The sequence below is a fragment of the Candoia aspera genome, chromosome 4, assembly GCF_035149785.1.
Source record: "Candoia aspera isolate rCanAsp1 chromosome 4, rCanAsp1.hap2, whole genome shotgun sequence".
NCBI lineage: Eukaryota > Metazoa > Chordata > Lepidosauria > Squamata > Boidae > Candoia > Candoia aspera.
In genome coordinates this window covers 113,814,862-113,839,078 of record NC_086156.1, presented here as the reverse complement: position 1 = coordinate 113,839,078, position 24,217 = coordinate 113,814,862, and the positions used below count along the sequence as shown (strand labels likewise).

The following is a 24,217-nucleotide window of genomic DNA, read 5'->3' as shown; positions in this document are numbered from 1 at the left end:
AAAAAAATGAGATGGTCATATATATTTTATATGTTTGAGCAAAAACTGAAAGATTAAAACTTCCTGATTGATTGATTGATCAATTGGAGTTGAGTTGCACTCCTAATCACCAACCATATTTGAATGCCTTATAGTTCCACCATACAAAAAGATGATTACAATAGCAAAAAGAATCAAACAAATATAGTACCAAAGAATATATTTCTACAATGTAGAATCATAAAAAGGCTATTAATTTGAATACATAGAGAGGAGGAATCTCCCCCATTCATCTACCCCTCAAAGGGGAGAATTGATGATTCATGCAGTAGGTTCAGGTTCTTCTTAATATATGTAGGAGTGCTCAGCCAGCCTTTTATTTGGAACCCAAAGGCCAGTGGGTGGGATTTTCTGATATGTATTCAGGCCTACTGATCTCCATGCCAGAGGCAGAACTTCCAAAATAAAGATACATCAATGAATAGTTTCTAAGTCTTCCTTTTTATCAAGTGCTCCTTGGAATTCAAGTCAGGCCTCAGCACAATAATGTGACATTTGGGGAAAAAGATGCAACCAAGTAGTGCAAAAGTGGATGCTATGATGGAGAAGATCTTCACAGCTACTGTGTACTTCCCTTTGATGCTCAAATAAGCTGGAATGAAGGACAACCAAACAGTGCAAAAAATCAGCATGCTGAAGGTGATAAACTTGGCTTCATTGAAGTTATCTGGCAACTTCCTCGTTTGGAAAGCCACTATGAAGCTGATGATGGACAGAAGGCCCAGGTAACCCAAGACAAGGTAAAACATGTTGGCAGAGCCTTCATTGCATTCAGCTATAATTTCAGTGATTAGGGTCTTATGGTCCAGATCTGGGAAAGGAGGAGAGATGGCCATCCCTACTACACAGATGGCTGCTTGAAGAAGGGAGCAGGAAAGAATTATGAGCCTGGCCAATCTTTTCCCCAGCCACTTTCTCAGGCTGGACCCTGGTTTGATGGCCATGAAGGCCACAATGACAGTGATGGTTTTGGCCAACACACAGGAAACAGCCGCTGAGAAGATGAAGCCAAAAGCTGCTTGTCGCAGAAGGCAGCTTACGGTTCCAGGTCGTCCAATGAATAAAAAAGAGCAGAGAAAGCAAAGAAGCAGGAATGCAAGGAGAGTGTAGGTGAGTTCCCTATTGTTGGCTTTGACTATTGGAGTATCTCTGTGCTTTATGAAAATTCCTAGCAAGAAGAGAGTGAGGAGGGCAAAAGATAGAGCGAGAATTGCTAAACTAGCTCCTAAAGGGTCTTTATAGGATAGGAAAATTAAAGTTTTGGTAATGCATTGGTCCTGGTGCCTTCCTGGATACTGATGTTCTGGACATTCAGAGCAGTCATTCATATCTAGGGAAAAGAACCACAAATCACACATTATCCTACTCATACTACTGGTTGAATGCCCCAGTCTTAGCTGCCTCATAAAGGAATGCATATCTTCTGGTACATTTTTTCCTTTGAATTTGCAATCTGTATTTTTTTGTTTTGGGAGATGCATTTTGTTAAGCATCTTTCTTTATGCTTTTGTTTTTGCCAATCAGTTTATTTCCTGCATTGATATATTTCTTTCCTCTTTTGTATGTTTTCTAGGGTTGCTACAAATTTTGTCATAAAATAATTTTCAGAAAGGAGAAATGGTGAATCTCTTCCTAAAGGCTTAGAAAAGTTTTCACATCATATTCAAATCATCAGTATAGAAATTCTTCAGGCATCTCTCTCTCTCTAAATAATAATAATATTATTATTATTATTATTATTATTATTAATAATAATACAGGCATAACATTCATGATGTCTTTGTATTGTTGCATTCATATATGCAGTATGTATAAATACTGGTCTGAGAATGGCTACTGTCGGAAAATATGGCATTCTTATGAATCTCCATATAAGTGTTAAGTGCATATAAATGATGGTGAGAAAATAAATTTCCACTGGGTAGTCTTTTCCAAAACATGTCTTTCCTTCTCCTTCTGGTGGCCTCTCAGTGTAAACTGGATAGGAATCAATCCATATGAGCTAATTCCACTTCCAAAGTGAATATTTGTAGCTCAGGGATGAACTGTGGAGTCCTTGGTGCTCTCTGACCCTTGTTTTTTCCTTTAGACATTTCATTGCCAGACTAGGCAAGATCTTCAGTGCACTGAAGATGTTTCCCAGCTGGCAATGGAATGCCTGCATGAAAACAACAAGGCTCAGAGAGCACCAAGGACTCCATAATTCCACTTTATTGTGAAGCTACACTGACAGAATCTTCCAAGTCTGAAAGTACAGTTCTCCTCCAGCATTTCCTTTACAATCCAAGAAACTGGAGAAGGTCTCTTCTGAGTCTCTTTCTCTCCCCATTATGCTGTTTCAGGCTATACTGTCCATATTCTGACGTCTCTTTGCCCCACCTCCCAAGGTCATTTCCTCATACCATTACACCTTCCTTCATGCTGTTTACTCCATTGATTATCCCATTTAAATGCTTCTATCTCCTAAACTAAAGTTATTATTCAGTACTGGAGAAACCAAGAGCAGGTGGAGATTACAGTCTTACCTGGCAGAAAGAAGTTCAAGCAATTCTTATAGATCCCACCTTGATGAACTCTTTGGAAATATGTGTATTTGATCACTTTCCATGTTTCTATATCCCACTCTCCACTTCTTTCATTCTGGCATTAAACCTGATTCATGGACCTAAATGTGACTCTTCTGGTCTTCCCTAGTTATATTTTGCCATTTAATCCTAATTTCTTCCCTGTCCCCTTTTCCTGCAGCAGTTTATATTGTCTCTTAACTCTGTCTTCTATGTACCTTTTGGGTCCCCAAAGACCCTTTTCCTGCGAATTCCCATCAGAATAGTAACCTTGAAAAGAAATAGGCATTTCCTTGGGAGGACAGAATGGGGAGGCTACCTATGATTACTTGGATGGCATATGAAAATGCCTACCTTTCTGGTTTGAAATCTTCCCTTCTGGGCATGGGACACAATTGTAACAACAAAATTTTGCTCCTTCTTTCTTTTCCTTCTGATAACCAGGGAGGCAGGGGTGGTTGCACAAAGACACGGGCTGTGTCTGTCCATAGGGGAAAAAAAAAGCTTCAGGAGTGAAAGAATGATGAAGAATAGTATTTCATTGTTAACTTATTTAGTAGCCCTGTGGTCCAACTTTCAGACAGCTACTATTGAATGAGCACTTTTAGGTATAGATGGACAGAGGGATACAAACCATTCCCTAGTTTCTAGCATATACTTTCTATAGTCTTCTCCAATATTTTAGTGAATTAACAGAGGGAAAGCTGAATAAGTTATCGATAACTTGATACCCATGAACCTGACATGTCTAGAAAGAAATGCACCAGAAAAATCCATGAAATCATAACTTCACAAACCTTGCATCCCATTGTATTTTAATTGATTTACATGGCTGCCTATCTTGCTAAACACGATTCTACATAGCCAATAAAAATTTAATCAATGCAAATAATACCGCAAGGTACAACCATAAAACAAAAGAATGTGGGCTCAGCTATTCTTCTGACCTCAATGGTAGAAAAGAAGAGAGATATAGGAAAGCACAGAGTTTCAGAAAAGTGTGGGAATACTCCTGATAGAATCCTAATGAATCTCTAACAGCAAAGTAACATTATTATGAGAGCCTGTCCGCTATACAGTTTCAGGACTGTTTTTTAGTTCTTGGAGAAATGAGAAACAGAATCAATTGTAAGTTCTCTGAGTGATTCTGGTCTGCTCAGTAGTTTTCAGCTCAACCTATTCCAGAAATTTGCATTTCAGGAAAAAAATGAAGGATGGATTGCTCTACATACCACAATGATTCCTCAAGACAAGACAAGATATAGGAGCTTTAAAATCAATCAATCCCTAAATCAGTCAATACTGAGATGCATAGACATTTGGTCTTATTTGGTTTATGGTAGCAGTTTGCTGTAAACCACCTATTTGCTGTAAACCTCCTAGAGTCCCTCTGGTGGGAGGAGATGGGTGGTGAAAAAATTGACAAATAAATAAATAAATAAATTTTAGATTTCTGAGAACAAAAATCAAAATGTAAAAAATGAAAATCCTTCAGACTTAATTATTTTCTCATTTGGATTCCTAGGATGGGATTCATCACAAAGGGTATAATGGACGGATATATCCATGATTGTTTCTGCCTCTGGAAACGAACATAAGAAATCATGGGAACCAGGAACAACTAGAATCTATTATACTTTACCTGGTTAAATCCTTGGTGCCAAACAATCTCATTTTCTTTTATAGTTACATATTTCCCATCAGAAATGTGAGGATTTACCCTTCCAATTTTGTGCCTAAGGAAGGAGTGGTTTTTGAAGACGACCAAGTTAGTCATTTCAAAGCCAGTTGGCATCTCTCCATGCTTGTCCAGAAAGACAGTATCTCCAGCAGAATTGTTGAATGAAATGTCCTGAAGAAATTGATGAAGCTACATATAACAAGAGGGGAAAGATGAGTTACCTTGAGTTTTCTGTGTGACAGCTTTTCTTAAAGATATATAATCCCGTAGATATTTTATATGATTTTTTGCTGATAATATTGTGGACACTATAACCAAGAGCTGCATTAGTCTTGACATTAATGAATTGTGGCTTAAATTTCCTTTCTCAGAAATCACACTCTGTTCTGTTTTCCATAAAACTAATCTCCTAAAGTGCTATTGGACTCTGGTACTTTTGAAGAAATGTAAGGTTCCTGTATATTTAAGATTTTAGACTGGGGAGGCCTGATCTACTTCCACCCTTGGAAGCATACTGGGTGACTGAGCTAATAACTCCGTGCTTGCCTCAATAACATCATCAAATTATTTTTATTGTTGTTATGATAAATAAGAGGAGGGAGTACTACGTTGCCTTCAGCTCCTGAATAAAAGACAAAATATAAATCGAATAAATTAATAATATAATAAATAAGCATTGTAAATATATATCAAATATGTCATATCTTACTGCATATTTCAATAGGAATAGAATATTTTCTGCTCCTACAGAGGTTGCATCATCTCATCCTTGATACCTTAGTATCACTTTATTCAACTGATAGAAGAGAAAATACCTGCCAAGGCTTTAGTTTCTGAAGATGAAGATCATGGTTACCCATCTTTGCTTTTCTTCTGGACCAGGATGAATAGATGTTTTGCAAACCATGTGCCACAGCATAGATTGCATTATAGATACTGTAACTGTGAGCAGCCATGGCCATTTCAAAAAAAGGACCAGGAAGGGTCTCCAGCTTCTCCTCTCCAGTACATGTCTTATTGACCTTTAATGTTCCTGTGGAATTTGGGAAAAGACATCCAAAAGCTTGTTCCCAAAACTCCTGGAGAAAAAAGTCTCCTTGTGTCCCAGACAGCTGAATCCTCTGAAGAAATGCATGGAACCCCTGAATTTCATTTGACTGAACTGTCAGAGAAATGGATCCTCCAAACAGCTGCAAATTCCAGCCTTTCTGGAAGCTCATTAATGCAAAATCAATCTGGGCTGTCATGATCCACACCTTCCCAACCGGGAAAAGTTCTTCAGATTCACTACTGACTGTGTCTAATATCAAGGACAACCAAATGAATGATGTTGTTTCTCCATAAACAATAAAGACTCTGGATGCTCCTTGTGTCACATGTAGATTATATTTTTGTGCTGTTTCCATTGATTCTCCATAGCTGTATATGTAGGCTTGTTTTGGAGTTCTTTCAATGAAGGTTGTGCAGATTCCATTCTTGGAAAACAAGGTCTGCAAGCTCTGCAGGAAAAGTGTTCCACTGTCATCCTCTACAATGAAGAGGCCAACCCAGGTCCACCCAAAATGTTGTAGCACATGAATAATCCCCAAACTCTGATGGGCTTCATTGGGGACAATGCGGTAAAAGGAAGGTGTCCCAGTTTCATACTTCTTTTCTGGGGCAAAAGAGCCATATGTAAGCTACAAAGAGCAAAGAAATAAAAATGCAGCAGTAAGAGAGTGAATGGACTGATGGATGGTTTTCAGTAGGTGCCTTTTTATGCACAGCATCTAGGCAGCAAATTCAGTTCACAGAAATTGGGTGAATGTGCTTAGTGAAAATGTATATATTGGAAAACTGGAATGGGATTTTTTTTTTTTTTCCCATCTGAATTTAGTAAAATAGAAAAGTGACCTCTGGATATTTCCCTAAGCAGGGAACTAATTTGCTAATTTTCTTGTCTCTAGTTTTGAAGTATGTTTGATCTCAGGTATCTAAAATGTCGAATTTTTAAATTTATTTATTTATTTATTTATTTATAAATTTATAAATTTATTCACTGCCCATCTCCCCCACATGTGGATGGGCGGTGAATAAATTTTGCACACTCTCCCCCATCTCTATCACTTAAAGTCTAAACTCCGTGCTCACTGATTACGAATATACAAAAAGCAAAGAAATAAACATGCACCACTAAGAAAGTGAATGGACTGATGGATGGTGTTCAGTAGGTGCCTTTTTATACACAGCATTTAGGCAGCAGATTCAGTTCACAGAAAATGGGTGAATGTGCTTAGTGAAAATGTATATATTGGAAAACTGGAATGGGATTTTTTTTTTTTTTCCCATCTGAATTTAGTAAAATAGAAAAATGACTTCTGGATATTTCCCATAAGCAGATAACTAATTTTCCAATTTTCTTGTCTCTAGTTTTGAAGGATGCTTGATCCCAGGTTTCTAAAATATTGAATTTTTAAATTTAAATTTCGCACACTCTCCCCCATCTCTATCACTTAATGACTAGACTCCATGCTCATTGATTATGAATATAATGAGGGTATGGGAAATGAATATTAATTTATATGCTTCACTGAACGTCGAAAATTAGCAGAATGATCTCTATATCCTCCTCTTATATGAACAGTATGACTGAACTGTTTATAACAAACTTTGTAATAAGTTAGGTAGCTCTTTCCATGAGATTAAATTATTCCCCTTCCTAAGGGGGATAATTTAATGTTCAGTTTAATGTTTGCACAGTGCTGATTGACTTAAAATATATTTGTCTTTTTCCTCTGTTTCTCAGTACTGTAATAACAAATGCTTGCCCTTTGCAGTCCAGTTCCCTGAATATTTGGGAGGAAATATGTCGATGATTATAACCTTATTGTGTCAGGAAAGCAGTGTGAGCAAAAATAAAATAAAATAAAGCCAGAGATGTTCTTCTTTTTTGTTACATTTACACAGTCTATATATTTTTCATTAATATCAGGGACTTGCCCACACTAACCATTGTTCAAACATTGGCTTATCATAGTCGTAAGGTGGAAGTGAGAGCTCTACTAAGATCATCCTGCAGAAACAGAAATACCCTTCACTCAAATTACTGCCAGCCTGTATAAAGGTACATGTTATTGATGGAGGTGTAATTCCAGGTAGACTGATCAGAGGAGATGAGAAATGGATGTTTCCTAGTGCAGGTGAGGAGTAGAAGAGAAGTGATTGTAAATAAATCTAAAGAGAAGACCGAAAAGAGACTGGGATGCCCACATGAGTAAGAGAGAGAGAGCAGAAATGACTTGTACAGAGAAGCAAAATCAGAAGGGGAGGGATTCCCTCAACAGTTTCCTGTTTTGTTGTAGCCTAGAAGCCTAGAGGTAGAGCAGAAAAGTCAGCGGTTGGCCAATCTTAAATGATAAATATTATGAAGTCTTTAAAAAGTTAGCAAAGGACAAGAAATGACTACCAGGCTCCTTAGATAGGACTGTAATCATTAATTCCTCTTTGATTCAGGTGTGTCCCACTAATTCTGCCACAACAAGTTTGGGAGGTCCAAGAGAAAGAGGAATTAGGAGGCATATAAAAACACTGAACTTCCCCTTACCTCTGAAATGTCTTACCTGTGGAATTTTGTAGAGACTTAAGAGGCCTGCCATGTGGAAGGAAATATCATAGCCAAGCCCCCCAATGACAGCTATGAGGTTTTTCTCCACCCCACAGTGGAAGTTGGGGACAAACCGGTCAGCTTTTGAGAGGAGATCCAAGTTATTGCGGTAGACCATCCTTGCATCATAGTAGCTATCATAAATATGGAATCCAAGGGTGACATTGGGCAAAAGGTGGGGATCCTCATTTACCTCATTTACAGCAAACACCAAGGCCAAGAGATGCTGGTAGAACTTGGTCACCATGCTGTCAACATAGAAGCATATTGCAGTTTTAGAAATTTTTATCTTTGAATTCTCCAAAACAAATGTCCATTTTATTGAACTCTCTTTTAATCCAACTTTATATTTCCTTTCTAAAAAAAAAAAAAAGACACTCTGCCCATTTTTATGCCTTACAGTTGTATCTACCTCTGAAAACCCACCTTTGCAGGCATTTTTGTGATGGCATAATCATATGATTTTATTCATTCTAATATTCTTCATACAATCTGCATGAGGCTGGAGGATAGACCAGTTTGGTATGATATCATTTAAACCATGACTAGAGATACAAATTTACATTACACAATTAGAATTCTGGAAAACATATAAATGGGGTACTCTGCCCAATCCATTTTCTTCCTACGATCAAGGGGAGCTCTCTGTAATAGTAATTCTCAGTAAGAATCAGAAAACTGACTTCTTGAAAATATGGGAAAATTTTGAGATCAGCCCCTCCGCTCCTTGCTATCTATTCCTTCTACAGAGGTCCTTATGAGTTTCCTTTTTATCAATGTCATGTAATCTGTAAAATTCTTCAAAGACTATTTGGAAACCATGGTAGAAACCCATTTTTACAGTAAATTTTGAGTTGCAATTAAAGCTCCTTACATGGGAAGATCAAAGTTCTGCTCCTGCAACGGATGATCCATGTAGTAAGCTTGGTTTAACATATAGAGCATCTGAGAGAGCATTCCACCTATGAGGAGGCCACCTGGCTGATACCGCTCATGAGGAACCGGGAGAGGATCTGTTGTGGGGCACTTCATTGTAACTGGCTAATATGCTATAGTAACACTTTTGAATTGGCTTTTGATATCAGTCAGTGAGGAATCTTCATAAGTGGAGTCCCCCCTGTGATCAATCATCTCACTAGCTGCAATCCAACTAAAGACAGCATCATAAATGTCTGGAGAATTATTAGAAAACTAATCCTGAACAATAACCTTGGCATGTACGTGAGACCTCACAACTACACAATAAAGGGGTGATATTCTTAACAGATAAGACAGATAATTTGTTCCTACCCCTGTGTCAAATGGCACCTATAGAGGTGCTTATAATAACTTTTGATGATGCATCAAGCTCCCAATGTCATGAAGAAGAAAATAATTTTCTCCACTGTAATTATCTTCTGTCACCAAGCAGATTATTTCATTATAAACAGATTCCCCTCCTTTTTTTTTTTTTCCTGACTCTGCTGTTTATCATCACAACTGGATAGGTAAATGGCTGGGGCTCCTGTGGTGTGCCTTTGTGTAGGAAATATTTTTAAAAAATGCTGGAACTGGTGCAGGGAGTACATTGATCAATCCCTTCACCTATCTGAACTGACCTAAATTAGCAAATTCTACTCTCTGCAAAGTCACAGTTGGCTTTCAATCCAATGATTCATTGAAAGAATCCTCTCATATTAGGTTTTCCTTCAATCCTCTCAAAACATCAAGGCAAGAGAATGAGGGCATCAGACACCTTCAGCATAGTTGGACACGTGTGTCTTCAAGTCAATTTTTTGAGAGCCAGTTTGGTCTAGTGGTTAAGGCAATGAGCTAGAAACTAGGAGACTATGATTTCTAGTCCCACCTTAGGCATGAAAGCCAGCTGGGTGACCTTGGGCCAGTCATTTTCTCTCAACCCAACTTGATGCAATGTAGACTCACCTCCTCATGGTGCACCCTGGGCAATGTGACTATTCACAGCTAATTAGTCTACACATCTGGCTGCTGGACCTCACAAGGATTTCCCAGCAAGAAAAAGCAGCATGAACACCAAACTGCTATGCCATACGATTAAAAAAAAGAGTCAATTTTTGACTACATTAACTTCCTCTCATATTATGTTTTTGTTCAATACTCTCAAAATATCAAGGCAAGACAGTGAGGGCATCAGACACCTTCAGCATAGTTGGACATGTGTGCCTTCAAGTCAATTTTTGACTGCTCAAGTTCCTGCCCTACAACTTTCTTGCCATGAGTTTCAGAAGTGTCTTGCCTGTTCCTTCTTTCTAGGGCTGAGGGAGAATGACTGATCCAAAGTCCCCCAGCTGGGTTTGTGCATAAGGTGGGAGTAGAACTCCCCAACTTCTGGTGTCTAGCCTAATACCTTGATTTTACATTTAATTAATTACTTCAGAAAGAGAGAAGGCCCATTTTCTGTAGATTATATATAGAGGACAGAAGGATTAGACAACCTTGTGCCATCTACAGACCCTTCAGTCTCGATCATTTGCCATTTTTGTAACACCTCCTTTGAGTTTATTTGTTCATAACACTTATATGCCACAATAAACAAATGCCTTTCATTGATTGAGTTATAGGCCAAGACATATGGAGGGCACTAGTTAATTACCTCCTTTGGATTGGAGTTTCTCTCAAATGGAAAAGAAACCATTTGGAGGTCTCCATTGTTTCATACTATACATAATCCTTCCTTACTGGGCATCACTGGATCCTCAGACCACCAGAATTTTAACTTTTGATTGAGTGGATACTGGTATTCATTGGATGTGGTGTTTTCATAAAAAAATGAAAGCAGTGTCACTCTGCAAGCTCTGTTCCTTTTGTATACGTGTGATATCAGAAATCATGTACAAAAGTGATCCAACTTGTGATTTAATGGTGGAATACTTCTTTCATCATTGGTCCCACCACCATCGCTTGCTTCCCTTTAAATGCCTCTGTCAGCAATATAAAGCTTGTTATCCCAAATAATTGTTGATTTTTCCTCTTTCTCGCCTCTAGCTGCCTATATATTCCTAAAAAAAGTTTTTTAGATTGTCATGTACCCAGTTACTGTATATTACAGAAGGAAAGGAGGGAGGAGGGAGTCAGGGAGTGAGTGAGGAGGTGCCCATTAATAAAGTGGCAACATGGTGAGTACAACAGACAACTGAACGTGGGTTGGTGATAAGGTGGAGAAAAGTAAGTGTGACCTAGGGTATTATGAGAAGAGGTGGAAACCCTAGAAGCTTGCTTGTGGAAAATTCAGCAGAGAGAACATTTGGTCATTAGTCTACTATGGAAAACATGAAAGACAGTGAAGGCAAGCAGTAACGTAGATGAATTTATCCCACCATAAATTCTCCATAGTAGAATTATTTTTCTTGAGCCTCTGAGTCGTCTCTTTTGCTCTAGCTTAATGTCCTCAATGAATCCAGACCAAGCTGTCTGTAAACCATACATGATCATTTCATTCCAGGCAGGAAGCAGCATTTTTTTTTTAAATCTGTCCAATAGTGTGCAGGTCTTGGAGACTGTCTGGACAAGTCACTGGCCCAAGTTCCCCCAGGTGGCTTTTTGTCTGAGGGGGAAATAGAACTCAAGTTCTCCTGGTTTTTTGCCTGATGCCTTAACCACTAGACCAAACTGGCTTTCAGGGGCATTTTAGGATCCTTAATATTGACACCAGATGATTTTTTTTTTGCCATCACTGAAGGAGGAAATAATTAATTAAAGACTAAAATGTACTTTTGTACTGAATTTTAATTAACCTATACCTTAAATTGAAATATGACTGAAGCAAAGCAACATATAAATTTCATTATGGCCTGTTCTATATTTTAAATACTGTTCTCCCAATCTGGGGGTGGGAATGTCCAGAGCAAGACAGGGGCTCCATCAGCATGTTCAGAGCCACAGCCATGTTGTGTGCTCATCAGTGTTGCCTGCATATACAGAAGGGAGAGGCTTTGGTCATGCTACTATGGCTGCCATCTTTTGACCTGTCCTGTAGTAGTTATGCTGAACTAAGTAGCTAAGTAGTATTAAGCCATCTTTGTTCTCAGGAACTAAGGCTAGAAGCTTAACTCGGAGTTCAAAAGCATCACAGATTTTCAGCCTTTACACTGTTGCCAAGAAAAAAATAATATATTTCTCCATCTAACTTCCAGGAACTGCAATCTGTGTAGAGGTATTTTTGTTGATGCTCTGGTAAACCACTAAACATCCATGTGTGAAAAGAGTTACAGATCAATACCAGGTCCAGATCCTGCATGCCTTTATCAATGTTAGGCAAATTGTACTGGAATTACGGCTAAACTCCCATCAACTGAGTTGATATATTTATCTTAGCCATAATGTGGATTAGTTCCTTTTGTGTATTCCCTGGTGCTCACGGACAGTCAAGAAATAAACTCTTTCAATTTCAAACCACAGCTTCTTGTTAATTAACTGATGCCATCTGTGCCATAGTTGGATGAGTGAATAAGCAGTGTTTGGGGCTAGGGATAAAAAAAAAGAGATGAAGGGAGCTGTGATCACCATTTGCAACCTTCCCAGCCAGCTTCTGACATGCAAAATCAATAGGGAAATGTGTGTTTCACTGAACAACCACCATAAAAAATGTACAATCAGGTGCAGTCACATGATGACTCACTTAACGACCACACCACTTAGTGACATGTTTTTTGGTCCCTATTGTGTTTTCAAGTTTAGGAATACCTGTATATAAAGAAGCAAATTAAAAAGCAAAAGCATGGCTTATCTATGGTTCCCTAGCATGTTTGAAGGTGAGCTTGTGCACCTACCACAATTTCAAATGAAGGAGACAGTTGTGCAAAGCAAAGACAAAGAGAGATGTCATAGTGGTGGACAGGTTAGATTAGGGTTTGTTTCTTACATGTTCAACAAATGATGGCACTAACAAGACATGGATTAAGATTACCTGTGACTTCAGACACTGACTTTCCCCTCAGATGCCCACCATGTTTATTGGATTGATAACGGAGAAGGAAAAGGCAGGTATCAGGCTGGTAAAATAGAAGGAAGGTGTGACAAAGGGGGAAATGGACAGGGAGATAGAAGGGTAGATTTGGGGGCCAATCAAGTACAATATGCCCTAGATTTTCTGAAATCTGGGTTATGCTTTATTCTTGCTTGTTGGCCATGAAGGAGCAGAGGTCACTTTGGTTCAGATCTGGAGGGGAAAAAAAAGTAATAATAACTTAGTGTCACAGTACTAATTACTGCCCACTGGAATCATTCTAAGGATAGTAATTTGCCCATCTCTCTCAGATGCTCACTGTCTTTCAGAAACAAATAAACATGTCTAACATTTTTTATAAAAAAAATAAATGAATAACCCCTGTGTTCTTCTGATATAAGATAGGACAAGGAGAAGTTCTTCCAGGACTTCTATCTACTTCTTGAAGAAAATGACTTAGGGCTGGCTTTAGGTTCTGGTGGTTTGGATACAAATTTGCACTGCCATGAAGTAAGGCTTCTGCATGTCATTGGACGAAGTGGCCTTGACAGAGCTTGGTGTTAACCATGTCAGGCTGTTGTAGTGGGTTGACCCAAGAGAACCTGCAGCTCAAGGGCAGCCGGGCTGCTCCCTTGTGGATGCTAGTGGTGCTCCTGCTGCTTCAAGCCTGCAAAGTAAATTCTCTGAGCTGCCCACAAAATGATCCCCTCCTTGTCCCACACGAATGGTACCAACCAGGTGGCCTCATCATTGGTGGGATTGCTTCTCAAATTATGTATGTTGCTCTTGAAATTTCCTTTAAGCAGCATCCCTCTAAGGAGATTTTTGAGGTTCCAAAGTAAGGATTTATATTTTATTTTATTTTACTATATTTTATATTTTATATATTTTACTTTATTTATTTTACTTTTACAACTGCTTCATGTGATCTCATCCATATTGCAAATCCTAAGAATTCTGTATAAAAAATATTGGATGCTTGATGGAAAGCTTAGATAAGCTGCTCTTTCCCTTGGGCTTTCCTTCCTGTCATGTTTGTAAAAATCAATTTTCCTTCAAGGGGAACTTTCAGCCAAAGTTAAAACTTTCTTAAAAACTCACATTCAGTCATGCTATAGAGGGCATAGGGAATGGCCTTGAAGGACAGGAAGACTAGCCACTAGCAAGGTGATGGTCAGATAGGAGGGGCCTGAGCCTGGCCCAAGAAAGTAACTTGAGAAAACGTCTCAGAAAAGCCCCTTCCTGGTTCTGACAAAGGTAAAATGAGGGAGTGGGAAGCAGATTCAGACTTGCAGGCACCTCTTATTATAGTTGCCATAATGAAAATACTCCTCAGCTATACAGCATTGGTTTCTTAGTCTGGTCTACCTTGTTGGGCTGACACAATTGCATTCTATACAGTTTTTTGCAATGTTGGACTTTTCTATGATTCTTTAGACTTTAAAAAAAAATGGGGTTAGCAGACTAGCAGATTAATTTGAAAGGGGAGCCTTGATTTTGCTGAATTTACCCACAGAACCTTGAAGACAGAGGACATAATGTTGATTTTAAGTATTTTTTTTTTTTTAAAAATAGGGCCATGTTTTTATAGACCTACAGTATAAATGTGCATCAGACCAGCTCCATCTTTCTACAACTATCCCCATAAAAAGAGAAAGCAGAATTGCAGGACTAGAGCTGGGTAACAATTGGGTTGGAGACAAGCAGGTAATCCAAAGATTGTAAGCCAGACTGAGAAATTGGGAAGAAAAAAAAAAAATCCAGTGGAAGGAAAGGGCAATCCATGTTCATACTGTTGCCATGAAAATTGTGTGTTTTTGTTGATGTAGTCAACAGGAGTCCAGCTTTAGTCTTGCAGATATGTACTAAAGAGAAAAAATAATAAAACTGTGAATCTAACCTAAGATTACCATGAATAAGAGTGACTCACCTGGCTGTAGCTATGTAGAATCTGAAATATGTCAGGGCATTAGTCCTTTTTTTCTACAAAAGCCAAATATGAAAATCTGAAGAATTGTTTATGACATGATGTATTAGAATGTCTTTAAATTTAGACCATCAATTTCTTTATTCTCCCTTGTTTAGGAAGGGAAATTTCTGAATTATATCTTTTAAGTTTTCATGGCCTAGAATATTATGAACAGATTCATGGTGTAGTCAAATAATGGGCAGAGAAATATCTAATGAAAGGGAAAGCCCTCTTCCGCCCAAAAGGGGGGGAGGAATATTATTTGTACAAATAAGCCTATATGAGTGAAGTGTGTCAAAGCAGAGTGAATAACTTACATAGCTGTATGTTTTCCTAGAAAAGATGGTGTTTATCAACTTCTGAAATAGTAAATTAATCTGATTTTCAGTGTAGTGACCAAGTTTTACCAGCACACCCTTGCTCTGGCTTTTGCCGTCAAGGAGATCAATGAGAATTCCAAGATATTGGCCAATGTTACTCTTGGTTTCCACATTTATGACAGCTACTATGACACAGCAATGACATATCGGACCACTCTGGACCTCCTCTTCAAACTGCATCAATTTGTCCCCAACTACAAGTGTGACACCCAGAAGAACCTTGTAGCCATCATAGGGGGACTTGGATCTGATACTTCTTTCCATATGGCAGACATCTTAAGTCTCTACAAGATTCCACAGGTAGGATCTATGCTTTGGATGAAGAGCTGTTGTCAGTTACTATTTTTTTCTCTTCTGTTTTTCACTTTGGAATGGAGCATTTGGTTCAGAATAAGTTAGGGAAAAAATCACAGAACATCCTCAGAAATTGCATTATATTCCTTTAACTAGGGGGGTGGGGGACATAATTCAATGTGTGCTTAACTTTAACTTTCCCTGTAGCTAGATAGTCCTGTAACCACATGTAGAATGTTCCACATTCATTCAACAATATCTATACATTTTCTTTTAGCTCACATATGGGTCATATGCCCAGAAGAAGATTTATACAACTCAGGCTTTTTATCGCGTGATTCCCAATGAAGTCTTTCTATATCAGGCAATTGTGTCTTTGCTCCAACATTTTGGATGGACATGGGTGGGCCTTTTTGTTGTGAATGATGATAGTGGAGACCATTTCTTGAGAGCCTTGGAACCAAAGTTTTCCGAGAATGGGATTTGCTCAGCTTTCACAAAAAGAATTCCAGAAACAGCCAGATTGGATCAGAAAATCATTGAGGAAATTAATGCTATAATTGCTAATATTTATGTAGTCCTTACAGATAATAAAACAACTACGTTTATTCTCTATGGAGAATCTATGGCCTTGATATGGATGAGAAATTTTATTTTTCTGGGAATCCCTGAAAATAAGGGAGCTACATTATTTAGGAAGCTGTGGATCATGACCACACAAATTGACTTCACTGAAACAGGCCTGCAAAAGGGTTGGGATTTCCAGCTGTTCCAAGGAGCCCTTTCCTTCACCATTCACTCAAAAGATCTTGCAGGCTTCAGGGAATTTATTCAGGCCATTACATTTGACTGGACTCATGGAAATGGTTTTCTGAAGGACTTCTGGGAGCAAGCCTTTGACTGCATAGTCTCAAATTCTGCTCTACTTGAAAAGGGTGAAGGAATGTGCACTGGGGAAGAGGATGTGGAGAACCTTCCAGGTTCAGTCTTTGAAATGCGTATGAGTGGCCACAGCTACAGCATATACAATGCTGTCTACATTGTGGCACATGCTTTACATACCATGATTACCTCTGTGGAGATAGCAAGAAATAAGTTAGGAGTCCAGCAAGTAAGGTTTCAAGAACTGGAGCCTTGGCAGGTAATATTTCCAATCCTTACCTTTTAGAGTACTATACTTCTTACAACTTTTTCCTCACTGAATCTGATAAAAAATCATCTTATGTATTACTTACAAGGGGCTTGCATTTTTTCTATAATTAGAATGGGATATCCCTTTTGGTCCTCTTCTATTCTACTATGTACTTCCTTTTGTTGGCTACATGAAGCTATATCAGAGATCATTGGGAGTCTTCATGAGAGTAAAATGCATATTCGCCTGTTCATTTAAAATAGCCATTTATTTTATTTATTTTCTGTCCTGCCTTTATTATTTTTATAAACAACTCCAGCCAGGAAATAAACCTATTACTCCTTCATCCTCCTGTTTTCCCCACAACAACAATTTATTTAACAAGATTTGTAACTCCCCACATCCCAAGTACTCTAGGGATAGAGCACAGTCAAACACAAATTTATAACATGAATGCAATCCCACGTAAATATGACAAAAGCCAACAATTAGAAAAGCTGGAGTAAAAGGCTTGCTGAAATAAAGTTTAATTTGCTTGTGAAAAGTGAGAAAGGTTGGGGCCATATATACCTCCAGGGAAAAAGTGTTGCACAGGGTAGGATATTACAAGGTGGGAAACACAAGTAGTCCTTTGGTTACAGCCTCTTGTTCAGAGGCCATTCAAAGTTATGATGGGGCTGAACAAGGGAGACTTACAACCGGTCCTCAGAATTCTGGCTGTCACAGCATCCCCATGGTCACGTGATCATGATCTGGTGCATCACAATTACAAAGTCACAGAGAGCTATGTTTGGGGAAGCCATCAGGGAAGGTCACAAGTCACTTCTGTGAGTCCTCAATGGATTGAAGATCTGATTACACTTACACTTTTGACATTTATTCATTCATTAATTCATTCATTCAATTTATATTGCTGCCTGTCTCAAACTAGTGAGTCTGTATTGACCTCTGGCCAGCAGTTTTCATCAGTCTTGTCATTGATAAACCCAACGTAATATTAGTAAATAATGTTGGCTTTCTTGAAGAGTTTAAGTTGGGCATCTTTTTTTCTCTTTTCCCCCCTCTTTTTGTTCCTTTTTTGGTCCCTTCAAGTCAGTGTTGAGATTGCCTGGACAAGTCTCTGAAGTTTCTTGGCAAGATTTCAGAAGTGGTTTGTCATTGCTTCCTTCCTAGGGCTGAGAGAGAGTGACTGGCTCAATGTCACACCTTGGCTTTGTGCCTAAGGCAGGTTAAGAACTCACAATCTCCTGGTTTCTAGCCCAGTACCTTAACCACTACACCAGACTGTCTCTCTTAGGCATCAGTTATGTTAATTATTTAGCTTTTAGCCGATAAAAAATCCTGTCTTATTTTTTTTTAATTCCTTTATGTATTTAATAAAATGAAGGAAAGGGTGAAAAAGGAAGAAAAAGAATAAAGAGTATGCCAAACATAATTATTTACTTGATGTATATATGAGCTCATTCATGTATGTAGTGGTTAAGGCACCAGGCTAGAAACCAGGAGACTGTGAGTTCTAGTCCCACCTGAGGCATGAAAGCTGGCTGGGTGACTTTGGGCCAGTCACTCTCTCTCAGCCCAGCTCACCTCACAGGGTTGTTGTTGTGGAGAAAATAGGAGGAGGAAGGAGTATTAAGTATGTTCCCTGCCTTGAGTTATTTATAAAAAAATAATAAAGGTGGGATAAGAAAAATGTACACAGACATTTCAGTAAAAGATGACCATATTTTACTGTAATCATCCACACATAACCTGTATGTGGAAGCAACTTCTCCTTAAGTTGTAAGTGACATCTGATCTTCAATCCATTGAGTAACAGGAATCATCTAGGTATCTTTCTAATGGTTAAGGACCAGCCTTTTAACAATGAGAATGGCACATAGAAATCATTTTATTGTCCAGATGTAAATTCCCATATAATATGCATGTAGTTCAAAATAACATGGACCCCTAAAAATATTAAATCCTGTCTCAAAGTCAAAATTAGCTACCCAAAGTTACAAATTTGAGATAGGTGGCAATTTAAATTGAATGAATGAATGAATGTATTTCAGTTACTCTTCTTATTACTTCTCCAGCAACACAACAATTTAATCATTCCTGTATGGCCCATAATTACCACTGAGATGGTATGGAAATGGCATCAGGTTTTTATAAAAGAACATGGACAATGTTGTCACAAAGTTGAAAGCACAACATTGAAAGTGAGCACAGTGTTGAAAATGAGCTCAATGTCGTTTGAAGGTTGTGTCCTGAGACTTTCTTTGTTTCTTCCAAATAGCTCCACCCATTTCTTCATATGATTTCATTCAACAATTCTGCAGGAGATACCTTGTCGTTCAATGAAAACAAAGAAATGGAAGCTGGATTTGAAATAATCAAAATGGTCATTCTTCCTAATAATTCCTTCCAGAGAATAAAGGTTGGAAAAGTAGATCCCAAAGCTCTGGAAAAAAATGAATCAATCAATGAAAAGATCATTGTGTGGCACAGAAGTTTTAAGCAGGTATTGCTTCTGGAAATATTGGGTTATCTTTCTTTTTTCCAAATGTATATCTGAACTCAATCCTTTGCTTTTTTTGCAGAACAAAAGGGTTAATTATCAGGCATCTTAATAAGATTAAATCTAGACACAATCTGAGGTGCTTAATTACTTACGTTTCCCACAACTGAATCACAAGAGTGGATATTGTTCACATCCTGAAGAAATATTATAGTCTTTTGGGAGAATCTTGTCAATGTTTTCTAGGGTCATCACTAAGTTTTATGAGACAGAGTCTTGATTTGCAGACTAACAGATCTAACAAGCTATATATAAATGATCTTTTAAAAAAAAGATGAAATCTGTGTACACTGGTTGAGTGTTTACTAATGGATGGGGACCTTGTAAGACATACAAGGGCTCATGAAAAGGTATTGGATAGTATGTGGCCTGTTGCAATGAATGAATTTTTGTTGAAAAAAACAGAAGTGGTCTTTTAAAAGAGTGTGTTTCTTCCCATCTTGTTCTATGGAAATGAGAGTTGATTAGGTCAGGAGAAACATATCAGTAAGTTGAATTAAGTAGGAATATGATACTTTAAAATTCTTTGTAGTCAAAAAGAAGACACGAGGGATGATGGAATATGGAGGAAATGCAAAAATGAGTAACCAGTATAAGGAACTATTTTGAGCTGGTTTGCTGATATAGAGAGAATGATCTAGCACTGAACCACAACATAAATACCTGAAGGAAGAGCAGATGGGTTAAGAGGAAGGGGAAGACTGAAGATGCCATGGCTGGATGGCATAGATAAGAATCCCCAAAAGAGAACTGAAAAATTGCCCCCCACCCCAAGGCAATGTATGGATCAGTACATGCAAATGGTGGAAACAAGGATAGTTTGCAAAGTTGGAAGGGTGTGGATATAGTAAATAATGCTGGTATAATTGAGATTTAGTTAGATTTTGTTTTATTTTATCTTCTTCATCTAATTTCCTCTGCTACCTACTCTTGTTTATTTGCTTTGCATAACGTTGCTTACTCTCAAAGGGAACAGTGTTTATTGAGTGCTGTATGTCTGCATTTATGTATACATGTATATGCACATAATCTCATTTAAACCTGTATTGTTTTAACAAGTAGGTGATGCCTCTTTCAGTCTGCAATGAATTTTGCCGTCCTGGTTATCATAAGAAAAGGAAGGAAGGAGAGAAATTTTGCTGTTATGATTGTACTCCATGCTCAGAAGGAAAGATTTCAAATGAGAGTGGTAGGTCATGTAATCATCTGCTTTTCTCCTGCAATCTCACAGACTGAATTAAAAAACAAACAAAAAAAATGAGTTGCTCAATGCTCAAACATTATTAGAAGTTTGAGCAAAAACTGAAATTGAACAGCCTGGGGTTCTCTTGCATGAAAACTATCAACAGAAAAGTAATGGATGAACAAAATAGTTCCTAGAAAAAAGCACATATATTATTCAGGAGCCTCTGAGGCATCTGCTGAGGGTTGCAAGGTCACAATGGCAGCTGTGATTACACAGCTGAAACCCCATTCTTTTATATACATGTTGCATGCAATACACAGGAAAAAAATTGTGGGGCTTTGATCACATCATCACAATCGCTATCTTGTCTTTTTGACCTCCCTGATTTAGGCTATAGGAACCTTAATTTTCATAGCAGTAACAACTTGGACATGAAATAAAATGATGATGATGATGATGATGATGATGATGATGATGATGATGAGTGTTTTAACTTGTATGCCACCCAACTCCCAGTGATTCTGGGTGGCTCACAACAATCAAAGAAAGGAATTACAATAAAGTCAATAAAGCATACAAAATAAAGATAAAAGATGGCAAGTGTGATGAAGTGAGGGGTCTCCTTCTCCCTCGCTGAAGGTCTGTGTGAAAGTAAAAGGTGAGAATTTGGTTTTCTTCTTCTTTCCAGACATGAATGACTGCTTCAAATGCCCACAAGATCAATACCCAAGAAAGAAGCAAACCCAATGCATTTTCAAACTTCTAAGCTTCTTGACATTTGAAGAATCATTGGGCATTAGTTTAGCATATCTTGCCATTTCTTTCTTCCTCCTCACAGCCTTGGTAACTGCAATTTTTATTAAGCACAGAAACACCCCCATTGTCAAAGCCAACAACCGGGATCTCACTTACATTCTCCTTGCCTCCCTTCTACTCTGCTTCCCAACTTCTTTGCTTTTCTTGGGCCAACCAGGGAGGACAACCTGCTTCCTCCGACAACCAACTTTCAGCATCATCTTCTCTGTGGCTGTGTCTTGCATACTAGCCAAAACCATCACTGTAATTGTGGCTTTCATGGCCAGAAAGCCAGGCTCCAACATGAGGAAGTGGATGGGAAAAAGACTTACTAACTCTATTGTCCTTTCCTGCTCTTCTTTTCAAGCAAGCATTTGTATTGCATGGTTGGCAAGCTCACCTCCATTCCCTGAGTTAGACATGCAATCTGCAACTGAAGAAATAATTCTGCAATGCAATGAAGGGTCAGTCTTCATGTTTTCCTGTGTCCTGGGCTATCTGGGTCTCTTGGCCCTTGCCAGCTTCATTGTGGCCTTCCAAGCTCGTAAACTACCAGACACTTTTAATGAAGCCAAGTTCATCACTTTTAGTATGCTGGCCTTCTGCAGTGTGTGGGTGTCCTTTGTTCCAACCTACCTGAGTACCAAGGGAAAAGCCATGGTGGCTGTGGAGGTCTTCTCCATCTTGACTTCCAGTGCTGCATTACTGGGGTGTATCTTTTTTCCTAAATGCTATGTAATTTTGTTGAGGCCTGAACTGAACAATAGAGAACAAATAAGAAGGCAAAAAAATTAACAGCTCTGATACATTATAATTTGTTTTCACTGAAATCTCTGGCACTTGTTATTGAGATTTTGATATCAAGATCTTACTTCCTGACTTTACTTTATTATGGTCACCAAGCAGAACACAAGTTAACAGCAGATGAAACAGAATAGTTTATAGCAAGGTCATGGATGCAATAAGAATGGGTCTGGCTTTACAAACAGTATAGCAAAATTTGGCCACATTCTTAGAACCTGAATCATATTGGTGTGATAATAACAAGGATACATGGAATAAATCAGAATTGGCTTAGTACTTTGCACCAAGGACTCCATACATACATACACACACTATATACTAAGCTGTCATGTTCATTGTTTCAATATTAAAGTGCATCGTAACGTTTCGCATGTCATTTGGCTGATGCGTGTTTCGCTTGGGAGGGGAGGAGGACTCTGTCTCCTGGGATGTTATCTGTATTCGGCAGGATTGGAATGTGTTTGGGTTATGTTGAGTGTTCAAGGTTTTGTTCCCAGGCCATCAGCAGAAATTGTTACCAGCACCTGGGGTGGGGAATTTGCAACAATTGGGCGAGGGGAGGGATTACGTTTGAGCCGAGGGTTTTAGTTTGTATTTGGCGTGCTTTTGCTCATTCTCAGCTTTCTCTGTATTTGCACACTATTCTTTAATAAATCAGATTTCATTAAGTTCCTGCTTGTGAGTCTGAGTATGTTAGGATAGGCAATCATTACAAAGCAACTCTTGGATGCTTATGTAAGAACTTTAAAATATTCATGGTAAGTCTTAAAATTCAATGAAACAATGAAAGTCAAACTGTAATATTATTCTGTAGACATCAACCTACCTAGAGCCTAAGTAGACTTCGAAGTAATTGTTATCCCTTCTCTTCACACTTTTCTCCCTTTGTCCTCCCCAGAGATGGCAGTCTTGCTACTGGTACTTAAAGTATTCAATATAATTTGCTGTACAGAATTAGACACTCAGAAGGGTAGAAAGTCTCCTCCCCCTCCTCTTCCTTCCTCCCATTCAATCATGTCCAATTCTCAGAGACTGTCTGGACAAGTCCCTGCAGTTTTCTTGGCAAGGTTTTTCAGAAGTGGTTTGCCATTGCCTGCTTCTTAGGGCTGAGAGAGAGTGACTGGCCCAAGATCACCCAGCTGGCTTCATGCCTAAGGTGGGACTAGAACTCTCATACCACACCTGATTGGCTCTGGTTTCTAGCCCAGAACCTTAACCACTAGACCAAACTGGCTCTCTGTGTCGAGTTTAACATTACCTACCTGATTACACTTACACTTTTGTTATTTATTTATTTATTTATTCATTCATTCATTCATTCATTCATTCATTCATTCAATTTATATTGCCACCCATCTCTTTTTGTATCTTCTCCCACAACTTACTGTACTTATTCTCGGGTCAGTCACAGCTCACTACACTTGGAAAACCTTCAGGCAAATAGAAGTGGGCTCTCTTTCTCTTCTGCTGAGCAACTTGCAGGACTCAGATTGACTGTTGGGACAGAGGTGGGGAAGACTTGGCCACCCGACCCTCCTGCTCCCTTTCTCTCACCCACTTCCAATTCCACAATTTGGGCTTCAGACAACACTACTTTCTCCTATGTTTCTTCAAGGCTGAGAGGTTTCCTTATTCAACCCTATGGACTGAGCTTCAACATAATTGGGAAAAGACAGGATAGAGTCTTCAGAGAGAGAAAACAGGCAGAAGAACAAGTACAGGGAGTTGACCATGAAGTTGACCATGAAAAAAAGATGGCAATAATGCTACCGTTTCTCTCCCTTCCACAGTTGTCAGGGATGACCCCTCTGGAGATATCTTTCCACCATTGATGGAATGAACGATTTTTCCTCTGTAGTCCCAAGGGATCTTCCTCACTATACTTCCATAGTAGGTCCTCAACATTAAAGCAGTTCAAAGATTTGCATTACCTTGAATTGTAGGGAATAATACATACCCTGAGTGGTATCATTGTGAACAAGCCACTATAGTTTTGTGCAAGGTTTCTTTCTGATCCAATCCAAAAAAATAACTGTTAAGACTGTATCCAGTGATGGCCTAAGATGATGCATGGGATTTTCTTCTTCTTCTTTTTTTTTTTTTTATTCCAGAGCACTGGATCTGACTGGATCAGAAGCATCTCTGAGAGGCCACCTTTCTGGAGAGGAGTAATAAGTAAGGGCAGCCACTGTAACTGGACACAC

At 38.6% G+C, this 24,217-nt stretch overlaps 2 protein-coding genes across 2 annotated transcripts; one reads left to right on the top strand and one right to left on the bottom strand.

The window, feature by feature from the left end:
- Positions 1 to 467: 467 nt before the first annotated feature.
- On the bottom strand, positions 468 to 8,174 carry LOC134497182 (vomeronasal type-2 receptor 26-like). Its single transcript, XM_063302857.1, has 3 exons — positions 7,884 to 8,174; positions 2,958 to 3,084; positions 468 to 1,369 (listed from the first exon to the last, which is right to left on the bottom strand). The coding sequence occupies exons 1-3, from the start codon at positions 8,172 to 8,174 to the stop codon at positions 468 to 470; spliced, it is 1,320 nt and encodes a 439-aa protein (XP_063158927.1).
- A 5,282-nt stretch (positions 8,175 to 13,456) lies between these two features.
- LOC134497181 (vomeronasal type-2 receptor 26-like) lies at positions 13,457 to 22,004 on the top strand. Its single transcript, XM_063302856.1, has 4 exons — positions 13,457 to 13,564; positions 15,300 to 15,539; positions 20,291 to 20,417; positions 21,103 to 22,004. Exons 1-4 carry the CDS (start codon positions 13,457 to 13,459, stop codon positions 22,002 to 22,004), a joined length of 1,377 nt encoding a protein of 458 aa, XP_063158926.1.
- The last annotated feature ends 2,213 nt before the right edge of the window (positions 22,005 to 24,217 follow it).

Bases quoted from the DNA above. Each gene is read 5' to 3' on its own strand.
- LOC134497181 (XM_063302856.1), top strand. From the start codon at position 13,457: ATGTCAGGCTGTTGTAGTGGGTTGACCCAAGAGAACCTGCAGCTCAAG. The intron at 13,565-15,299 runs GTAAATTCTCTG...TTTGCCGTCAAG, and splicing joins TGCTGCTTCAAGCCTGCAAA to GAGATCAATGAGAATTCCAA. The intron at 20,418-21,102 runs GTAGGTCATGTA...TCTTCTTTCCAG, and splicing joins AAAGATTTCAAATGAGAGTG to ACATGAATGACTGCTTCAAA.
- LOC134497182 (XM_063302857.1), bottom strand. From the start codon at position 8,174: ATGGTGACCAAGTTCTACCAGCATCTCTTGGCCTTGGTGTTTGCTGTA. The intron at 3,085-7,883 runs GTAAGACATTTC...CCCTATGGACAG, and splicing joins GTCTCTACAAAATTCCACAG to ACACAGCCCGTGTCTTTGTG. The intron at 1,370-2,957 runs GTAGGCATTTTC...TCTTTTCCCTAG, and splicing joins GAAGATTTCAAACCAGAAAG to ATATGAATGACTGCTCTGAA.